This window comes from Alexandromys fortis, unplaced genomic scaffold (genome assembly GCF_014885135.2).
Source record: "Alexandromys fortis isolate MF-2015 unplaced genomic scaffold, M_Fortis_MF-2015_v1.1 scaffold_41, whole genome shotgun sequence".
Lineage (NCBI taxonomy): Eukaryota > Metazoa > Chordata > Mammalia > Rodentia > Cricetidae > Alexandromys > Alexandromys fortis.
In genome coordinates, this window is record NW_026067923.1 from 6,043,897 (window position 1) to 6,054,381 (window position 10,485).

The 10,485-nt window shown below is 44.8% G+C and overlaps 1 protein-coding gene across 1 annotated transcript in view; it reads left to right on the forward strand.

Moving 5' to 3' along the window:
* The window catches only part of Sbspon (somatomedin B and thrombospondin type 1 domain containing), a 33,716-nt gene that overhangs the window by 6,712 nt on the left and 16,519 nt on the right, over positions 1-10,485 (forward strand). Inside the window, exon 2 of the mRNA XM_050142134.1 lies at positions 9,229-9,423. Within this exon, the coding sequence (XP_049998091.1) occupies positions 9,229-9,423 (195 nt within the window). The remainder of the gene's footprint in view (positions 1-9,228; positions 9,424-10,485) is intronic.

Sequence of the window (10,485 nt, forward strand, 5' to 3'; positions counted from 1 at the left end):
TACCCCGGGTCAGCCCCCCCGACACTCCGACCCCTGGGTCAGCACCCTTGACACTCTGACCCCTGGGTCAGCACCCCCAATACACACTCTGGGTCAGCACCCCCGACACTCCGACCCCCCAGCACAACTACTTTCCAGCTACTCTCTCACACGATATCACGACCACTGAAAGTTATGCTCCATTTTTTGTCTCATTTAAGTGAGGAAGATAATATAGAAAAGTTAGGTAGCTGTCTGAAGGGTCTCCACTCACAAGTGATGGAGCAGGATTTGAACCCATGAAGTCTGGATCCAGAGCTCACAGTTTCTAAAGATTCTCTTGTGCTGTCTCTAAGAAGTAGGGACGTATGGGAAGCCGAGTACTTAGCAAGGTAAGACCCCGACACTGGAGAGTGAGTGAGTCTTCTGGGAGTTGACTCTGTGCTCTTGGGGGGCTCTGGGTCCTGGTCTTTGTTATTCCTCTACATTCACCAGCCCCAATTACAGTGCTTAGGCTGAACCCCCCAAGCCCTCCCATGCTAAGAACAGGCTTCACTACTCAGTCCCACAAAACTTTCTTTATAGATACCTGATCCAACACAATGTCTCAAGCGCATGTGTGGTTACCATACCTGGGTTATCCATGGCTTCGGAAAGTACTGCTATTGGAACACACCTATATTTTCTTTTAAAAATGTTTCCTGACAGGCATGGTGTGCAAACCTTTAGTCCCAGCACTGGGAGGCAGAGGCAGGCTGATCTCAGTGAGTATGAAGCCTGTCTGTTCTACATAGGAAGCTCCAGGCCAGTTAGAGATACCTAGTGAGAGCTGCTCTCTGTCTCTGCCCTCCTGTGCACACACACACACACACACACACACACACACACACACACACTGACACACACATACATACACACATACACACACATTCATATACACTCTCTCACACACACACATACACATGCACACACACACCACACACACACCACAGAGAGAGAGAGAGACAGAGACAGAGAGAGACAGAGATAGAACAAAACAGAAAGGCTGCTTTTCTTTCTTCCTGGACTCTGGGCTCTAATCTGTTGAGAGGAATTTGGAAAGTACAGAAATAGAAACAAAGGGGGTTGCAGATGTCACTTGGTGTCAGAGCCCTTGCCTAGTGTGTATGAGGCTCTGGGTTTGTTCCCCAGCATTGCGGAAAGGGTGAGGGACCCAGAAGTGCATAGAGGAGCACAGCTCTCCCGGAAATGCTACCCAGGAGAAGGCATCCTTACCTTTCTGTTTCTGTTGTATCCCGCCCCCCAGGTTTCCATGATCTCTAAAATCCTGCTTGTATTACGAAGTAGCTTATGCCATTGTTTTGCTACCATTTTATAAACTAGTCTACGTGATGTCGCAAAAGATTGTTTTTAAAACCTATGGAGGAAGATGACAGTTGTTATGAGAGGAAGACAATAAAAGCTGAGTTTTTTGCGGTACAAATAGTCCCTTGGGCAATGTGGTTTTATCTTCGTCTCAGAAAGGGCTTTGACAAGACTGCCCAGAAAAGGATGTGCATGCCTGGAAAGGAACAGGAAGGTAACAGGCATGTAAAGTAACACGAGCTGTGCCAGCCTTTGGTGTGCTGGCTAAGGGAGCCATTCTGTATTCCTTGTATAGACGGTCAAGAAGCAATAGCTATGAACACATGGGTATTGTCGTAACGTGCGCAAAGAATATTCTGTAGGGGTGTTAGGATGTCTGAACTCGGTGTGCTGGAGAAAGCACGTAGACTTTGGCTTTAAATGACCAAGAGTAGCCGGCAGGGATGGGGGCAGAAGAGTACTTGTGTCTGCGTGATGAACCTGGGAGAGATTGCTGCACGAGGGCAAGATCACGATGCTACAGCAGAGAAGACAGACCTCAATAGTACTGATGAAATGAAGGACTCTTCCCTTGCTAGCAATTTGTGACGTGGTGGTGGCATGTGCTCACTTGAGAGAGTCAAGAAAAACAGATTTTTTTTTGAGATAGGTTGTCAAATAGCCCATGATGGCACTGAATTCACCATGTAATTGAGGGTGCCCATGAGCTTATGACTGTCCTGCCTCCAACTCCCAGGTGCTAGAATTGCAGACATATACCCCAAGCCATGACATGGAAAAAATTAAATTATTTTTGAAGACATTGCGTTCAAAGGAGGAGAATTGTCATTTTAAGCCAGTTTGAGCTAGATGATGAGTTTGAGGTCATCTTGACTGTACGTTGAGGTCTTGTCTCAAAACATAACCAACCAAACAATAGATTTTTTAAAAAACTACTCTTGGGAACCTAGAGACCAAGCATGCTTATTTGGCATAACCCACAAAGGTGTGGTTGACTTAGAGAAAGACCATGATAGCCCAAGATAGGAGATGTCTTCTCTGTAGAAAGAGAAACCGGGAACTGTGATACTCCATGGGACCATGAGGGTCACAGGCAAGAAACATTTTTCCCAGATATGCCAAAATCCTTGAGTGAGAAAAATTGGGATCAAATAAAATGAAATACCATTTCGAGTCACAGATGATAAAATTGAAGGATTTCTTTACTTCCGAGACGAGCTGTGTTGTTTACCTTCAGCACGGTGGCTGCACTTTAATCTACTGCTCTCTCAGTCAGCAATTCCCGGCCGGCTGCTCTGGCACTGGCTGGCCTCTCAGGCTGCAGCCTAGTGGGGATTCTGTCCCCATAGACACTGGCTCTGGCACTGCCTCTACAGGTAGCTCTGACTAAATTTCTCTCAGTCTGTTTATAAATAAGACTGGAGACTCAAAGCCTGGAGTGAAAGTCTGCTAACTCAGAGAGGTTGAGTAGCATCTAGATAACCTTCTCTCCTTGCTGGGTTCTCCCAAAAAGCCCTGCCCCTTCACTCTGCCAAGGCAAAAAAAGCTGCAGCACTCAGCATACTTCCCAACTGCTTCCGGTGCATCTCTCTGTGTCTTCCAGGCGCCCTCTGATGCTCTACGATTACTTTCTGACAGCTAGCTGCTAACTCAGCCTCCTGGCCCAAGGTTAATTTTATCTAATTAACACAAACGAAAACTGGGATTCACAGTATGATCAAATATTCCCCAGTGGAGGCACTGGCAAGAGATGTAAATGGGTTAGAAAGGGTTAAGACTCCTGGTGCCAGCCGAGGCCAGATCTCCTGAACTTTAAGGCACAGAGAGAAAGGACTCTAATGATGAACCCGTTTGACTGAGACTATAGGATGAGCAGTGCTCGGCTCTACTCAGTACAGGAAGAAATTGAAAACAAAGTGAAAATGTGGGTAGGAGCCCTAGAGTCTGTGCGTGCTCACCGTGTTCAGGGAAGAAAGAGGCAGTGTAGCAGGAGTTTGGTGCCAAGGTGGGGTGTGTGTGTATGTGCGTGTATATGTGTATGTACATATGTATCTGCATGTGTGCGTTTGTGTATGTGTGCGTGCATGTGTGTTTGCGTATATGTGTGTGTACATGTGTGTTTGTGTATGTATGCGTGCGTGTGTGTGTGTGTTGGGGAGTTTGGATTTTGTCTCATATGAAATGGGGGTAGCCTGGATAGAAAAGTTCCCCATAGGCTTGTATATTTGGACCCTTTGTCACCCTAGTGATGCTGGAAGAGGCTAGGAAGCTTTGGATGTGGAGCCTTGCTGGAGAGACTGTGTCACTGGGGACAGACGTTGAAGGTTTATAGCTCCACCTAACTTCTGGCTTCTTCCCTTTGTTTACTGTGTGCAGTTAAGATATGCTCTTTCAGCTTTTCAGCTGCTGCGCCAGAACCTTCCTACCATGATGGACTCGCCATCTCTGAAACCATAAGTCAAATAAATGTTTTCTTCCTTGACTTGTTTTTGGTTGTATCAGTCTATCACAACTAAAACCAAACAACAACAACAACAAAACAAACAAACAAAAGAGAAACCAGATGTGGCATCCCACACCTTTAATCTCAGCACTTGGACAAATCTCTGAGAGTTCAAGAACAGCACGGTCTACAAAGCAAATTCAAGACCACTTGGGACTAAATGGCGAGGCTGTCTCAAAGCAACAACAAAAACAAACAGTGACACAATTTTTAAGGTTCTTGCACTTGGCTATGACTGGCGTTCCCTATCAGAACATGTAAACATGTATCTTATGCTTGTTTACAGTGTAACTACTTTTCTCTTCTTGGTCATTCTGCGCCTGGAGGTAGGGATATCTGGGGCCAATTACCCAATAAGAAGAACTCCATCATTCCTAACTTTCTGGATGATTCATTACCCTCCTTCTTCAGTGGGGTGAGAGTTGGAGGTATGCTAGGCCAACAGTAGGAACATAGATGTGTATTCTGTGTGTGTTCTCCTCTGCTCCTTTATGATGTTTAGTGGAATCACTTTCCAAATCAAGGCTTTGCATGCAAGTCCACGCCCCATAGGTTGCTTATGGAGAAACCCAACCTGAATATTAGGTTGAGTTTAAACAAAGAAGAGAAAGACGTCACCGAATTTCCTGTACCCATTAAATCTAGGCTTCCTTCCTCAAAAGGGAGTGAGTGGGATGATGCCATCAAACCCTAGCTGTTAAGCAGCTGACCAGCATGGAGTCCGGGGCCTTGTGTACCAGCTTATGAGGTAACAAGCGACAGACCCCATTAGCAGCTGGTAAAAGCAGATATGAAGAATGAGAAGATCGAATCTGAAGAAAAATATTTTAGCATGTTGTCTGTAAAGATAAAGTTTAGTGGGAAAGGGGCAGGGCTGCTAATAAAAGTTCAAAAGGAAACACATGTCACACAGCTCTAATATATGAATGTAGTAAATCTGTCAGAAGTTCCTGTACTCCTAACTCCTGGGACCAGTGATCTCTTGTGGTTCCAACTCAATCAAAAGTTCACAGGAGAACCACAGTGGAAGAGAAATAAACATCCCAGACTAATCCTCTAGCCCCAAATCTATGGAACACGTTTTTATTCCTATAATTATATTTCAACCCCTCTTCCATTTTGTCTTAGAATAAAACCATGGAGACATTGTCTTGGATCCTAGAACTTCTGTTTGTCTTTATGAGACTTTTATTTTATCTATTTATTTATTTTGAGATGATTACAATAAAATCTTCTCAGGCTATGGATGAATTCCTTGGCTCCAGTTATTCTCCTTGCTCAGTACTTGAGTATCTGGTACTCCAGGTATACCCTGATACTCAGGTACTCAGCTCTTTTTAGGGATGTGGAAGTCAGATTGGAAAAATAGCAAATGACATTGTTTTTTTTTTCAAGGACAAATCTTGGTCAATAAGAACAACAGTTGACACAGGGATTCTGTGACTCTTGAAGACTACAGTCATGGTACCAAATCAACCAAAGAAATGCTGGGCATGAGACAGAGTTTTCAAGAATTCCCGAGAGGCTAAATTCTATCAGAAAATACTCCCCGGTATCATCTGTTATATACAGCTAAGTCAAACTCAAGGCCACGTTACTAAATTCTAAGTTAAAGACATGGCCAGCGTTTATGCTATAGTATTGTCCAAAATTTAAGATCGGAAATAAATTCATTTTAAAATCCAAATATTAAGTGCTGTTCAAGGTCAACACGTGGAAGGACCAAGTAGGAACAGGGAAGGAAGTCCAGGGAGGAAGTAAGGTAAAGAAAGAATGAAGAGCAGAGGTGTCCTTCCCAACCAGTTACCAGCCTGTGATTCTCTTCAGAATGACTGCTGAGAAGTTGCTTTCCCTGATTCCTTGATGACACAATATGAGTTGCTCTGGTGGATCATACTCGTCCCGCTATATAGGTGGAAACCTCTGAAACAAGATTCACTATCTAACCAAAACTGGCCAGTAATTCACAATTCCCTGCTTCATCCTTCAAGTGCTGAGAAGGCAGGCGTGTGCCACCACACCTGGCTAATGGCCAGTTCCAACAAGGGTGCTAAGGTAACGAGAAGGAGAAAGGATGGTCTCTAAAGTGACGCCAGGAAAACTGGATATCCGAATGCAAATGAACAAGGATGAATGCTTATTTCCACAAACAAATATTAAAGCTAATAAAAGATCCAACAAATTATAAACTTGTAAGAGAAACCATTGGGGAAATTCTTCAAGATGTTGGAGTTGCATATCAAAATACACCCCTGTGCTGAGCACAAAGCACAGGCAACACCAGCAACAAAAATAGGTGAGCTAATCTTCACTGGATTACAAAAACATTCTTTCTATTTGCATGAAAAGACACCATCAAGAAAGAAAGAAAGCCAGACCACAGGGATGGGGAAAATATGTGAACTTTGTCAATTTAACAAGGAGTTACTGTTCATTCTACAACTTCAGGACAACAGAAAGCTAGAAACTCGATTCCAAAATGGGCAAAGGGCTTGAATAGACAATTTTAAATGGTCCACAGATTGCTCAATGTCTTCGTCACAATGATGAGGCCATCAATATACGATCTACGGAGCTTCCTCCTATAGATACATTATTCAAGTGGAGAGGGGTCATCAGAGATGAACGGAGCAAGAAGTGACATGTTCTGATTTCCCAAAGGGCCTTGGTGGCTATGGGGGAGAGAGAAGACCAACACGGCTCATCTTATGCCAGAAGGCGGTTGACATGTGGTACCAATGGGTTTTTAGATCATAAATGAAGTATGCTTTAAAATAGTATACGTTTTTTGAACTTTGGATTGTATGTACACTTTTCATACTAGGGATAAGGTGTATGTCATTAAATATGTCCTCACCAAACCATGACTTCTCAACTAGAACACCCTGGGAAACAAAGAAGTTTTCAGGTATGAACTATCAGAAGTTTGCAAAAGTCAGGGGGATTATACGTAAAAAGCACTATGGACTTGAGTGTGAGGGCAATAGGGAAAGGGAGTTTACTTTGTACAAAAGAAAGTTTTGGCATCCATCTCAGGGACACATCTTTAATACCAGGATTTCAGAGGCTCAGGTGGGAGCCAGTGGTGTGGTGGTGCTCGCCTTTAATCACAGCACTCAGGAGGCAGAGGCAGGCGGATCTCTGTGGGTTTGGGGGGCAGCTTTGTTTGCAGAATAAGTTCCAGGACAGCCAGGGCTATGTATAGACCCTGCTTCAACAAAACAAAACAGAAAGAGGACCAGGGAAAAGGTGTGCCCTAGCCTAGGAGTTGGAGATGGTCCATGAGCGCTGAAGCTGGATAAAACGACCATTCTATCTTTTAAGTTTTTGAAGGAACCGCCACACTGATTTCCATAGTGGCTCTGCCAGTTTACACGCTAGGGACAAGAGTGAATAGGGGTTGCCCCTCCCCCACAGCCCTGCCTGCATTTGCCTTCATTTGTTTCCCCCGTAATAGCCATTCTTACTAGAGTATGACGGAATCTCAAAGTATTTTCAATTTGCATTTCCCTGATGGGAACGTCGAACACTCTAAAAAGTATTTATTAGTCATTTGAGCTTCTTTTGAGAACTCCAGTTTTATAAACCATTTTATTTATTTATTTAGCCCAAGATCCATAGCATTTATTTAATGGTGGGGGGGGGGGGGTTGTGTGTGCAAAGGCAAACAGTGGGGACAGGACATAGAAAGGCAGAGGAAGACTGGGTAATGCATAAAACAAGCACCTGTTTCCTCTCTGCTGCTCCTGGTGATGCGGACAGTGCATAGACCATCTCTTAGGGCTTTTACTTGCTACCTTGGTGGTTTGTTTTCTAGGCGCTGATTCGGTCATATGTGGAACTGGCAAAGATCGTCTCCTGTTTCGTAGGCCGCCTCTTCACCGTGTTAACAGGTTTCTCTTGCAGTGCAAAAGTCCTTAAAATCCGCGAGTTCTCACTTTGTCAGTTTTGGCCTTATTTCCTGAAGTCCCACTCGGAAAGGCCTTGTGTGCCCATAATTTTGGGCATATCCACTTCTTTACCTTGTAGCAGTTTCAGAGTTTCGGGGACAACACTGAGATCTTTGATCCTCTTGGAATTGATTTTTAGCCGGAATGAGAGATAAGGATCCGGTTTCATTCTTCTCTACACAGACATCCAATTTGCCCAGAATCATTTGAAGAGCAGAACGATAGCAATGCGAGAAGATTTTATATGACAGCCAGCGGGTGGGGATGAGAGCTGACACGGGCTGTCTCAGCTGACCCGTTCTCGGTGCCCTTGCCAGATGGAGTTGGGGGAAGGTTACGGGTGGTTCCTGGTTATGGGTGGCCTGTTTACCCAATAACAACTCTTCTGTTTATGCAGCCAGAGCCACTGTTTAGGACAGTGTCACCAGCATTGCCATTTCAGGGAAAAGGACTTAGCAGTTGTCTTTCTTCCAATGTGTACTTCTGCCTTCTTTGTAAAATACCAGGTGGCTGTTGTGCAGACTTACAGCAGCTCTGTCCCACGGATTTCGGTGTCTGTTTTGTTTATATTACCTCTGAGTCCCACCATCGTTATCATTATATTTCCTAAAAGAATTGATCAGTAAGTACTGGAATTATGACTGGGCAAGGTACATTTTGCTTCTATAATTATTTTTCCCGTTTTTTTTTTTCACAGTGAATGTATATTACTGTTACTAATGTTCTGGGAAGGGAGGGAGGAGGGGGATGGAGAAAGGATGGCTAAGGGGTTGTGGTGCAGTTAGGAGAAATAACTCCCAATGCTCTATAGCACAGTGGGGTGACTGTTCGCTATTAACCAGAATGGCTACCAGTGCCCCATAGAGGAAATGCTCCGTGTTTAAGAAAACTGATTTACCAATGACTAATCTGATCATTACATACTATATGTGTGTGTTGAAATAGCACACCAGCTTCCATAAATAGGTAAGAGTGAAAATATGATCTGGAAAGAAAATCAAGCTATGATCAGGGGCAGTGCTGAAGGTTACTATTAAGAAAAAGAAAGGAAGGAAGGAAGAAAAAGAAAGAAAAAAAGAAATAAGAAAAGAAAGGAAAGGAAAAGAAAGAAAAGAAAAAAGAAAAGAAAAGAAAAAGAGCAAGTTTTGTAAGCCCAGGAGCCTGAGGAAGAATCCTGTAGCAATTTACCTGGAATGTGTCCCTAGCCAACTGTCGGATTCCTGGACCTCTTCAGAAGTGCCTAATTACCAGTGACCCATCAGGGTGGGTAGAGCCCATGTCTCTGGGACTTGCTGTGTTTCCAGATGCAGGTCATGACTGAGTTTATGAAGTTTACACAAGCTAGATAGATAGACTCTGTGTTTGCATGGGCAGGAACCACCTGGCAGGCTGGGTTTACTCAGATGAGCACGCTCTCCTTCTGTCTTCCAGCTCGCCCGTGTTTCGTGGGAGAATGGAGTCCCTGGAGTGGCTGTGCTGGTCAATGCCAGCCCACCACGCGTGTGCGCAGGCGTTCAGTGCAGCAGGAGCCGCTGAACGGAGGGGCACCCTGCCCACCCCTGGAAGAACGAGCCGGCTGCCTGGAGTACACCTCATCGCAGGGCCGGGACTGCGGGCATTCCTTTGGTACTGAGTTTCATGGTTGCTGCCTTTGTTGCCTTTGATGACTTTTGGCCACTTCCTGAAAGGTCATGCTCTGTGCAGGGAAAGTTCCATGAGGTGGAGGGCGCAGTCTGCTTAAAGCAGATAGGAAGCTCAGGAAGCGCTTATTAAAGGGATCAATAGCCAGCTGCACATACGCCTCTTTCTCTTGCTTCCTTCAGACTCTCTCTCTCTCTCTCTCTCTCTCTCTCTCTCTCTCTCTCTCTCTCTCTCTCTCTCTCTCAAAAAGTCCCTCCAGCTTTGCATGGGCTCACTAATAAACCACACGAGTATACGCCGAGCTGACCGACCCTCACCCCTTTTACTGAACTTACACTTAAGTAAATATTCTACCCCCACCCTAGCGCCACTCCAGAGCTCCCACGCATGCGTGTGGTGTTCACTCCAGCGCTCGCGTGCACGCATTCGGTTTTCAGCAAATCAATCAAGCTGGTGACAAAGGGCATCAGACGGTGATCCTTCACACAGGTTAGCAGTCATCTAGCCAGGGTAACCCACTTCATGTAGCGTGTGAGTTCTGGTTAAAGAGAACTTTTAATTTAGACGCTAACAAATATGAGCAATGAAAGCAAAGTGATACAATAATTTTTTTTTTTTTTGAGTTTTCGAAACAGGGTTTCTCTGTGTAGCCCTAGCTGTCCTGGATGTAGCTCACTAGACCAGGCTGACCTTGAATTTACAGAGATCCGCCGGCAGGTCTCTGCCTCCCAAGTGCTGGGATTAAAGGTGTGCGCCACCACCACCTGACTGATAAAATGATCTTTTGAAACACTCACCTCTCTTAGGCAGACGAGACTGAGGCTGAAGTGTTCCGATTTGTGAGTCAGCTGAAAAGGTGATTTTGTCCGGGTGTAGTGGCAGGCACATGTACTCCAAAATACTGCAGCGCAGAAAGATCATTACATCAAAGAGTCCGGGGCCACCTTGGGCAGCATAATCAGAGCCCATCTCAAAAAAAGAAAGAGAGAGAGGAGAGAGAGAGAGAGAGAGAGAGAGAGAGAGAGAGAGAGAGAGAGAGAGAGAGAG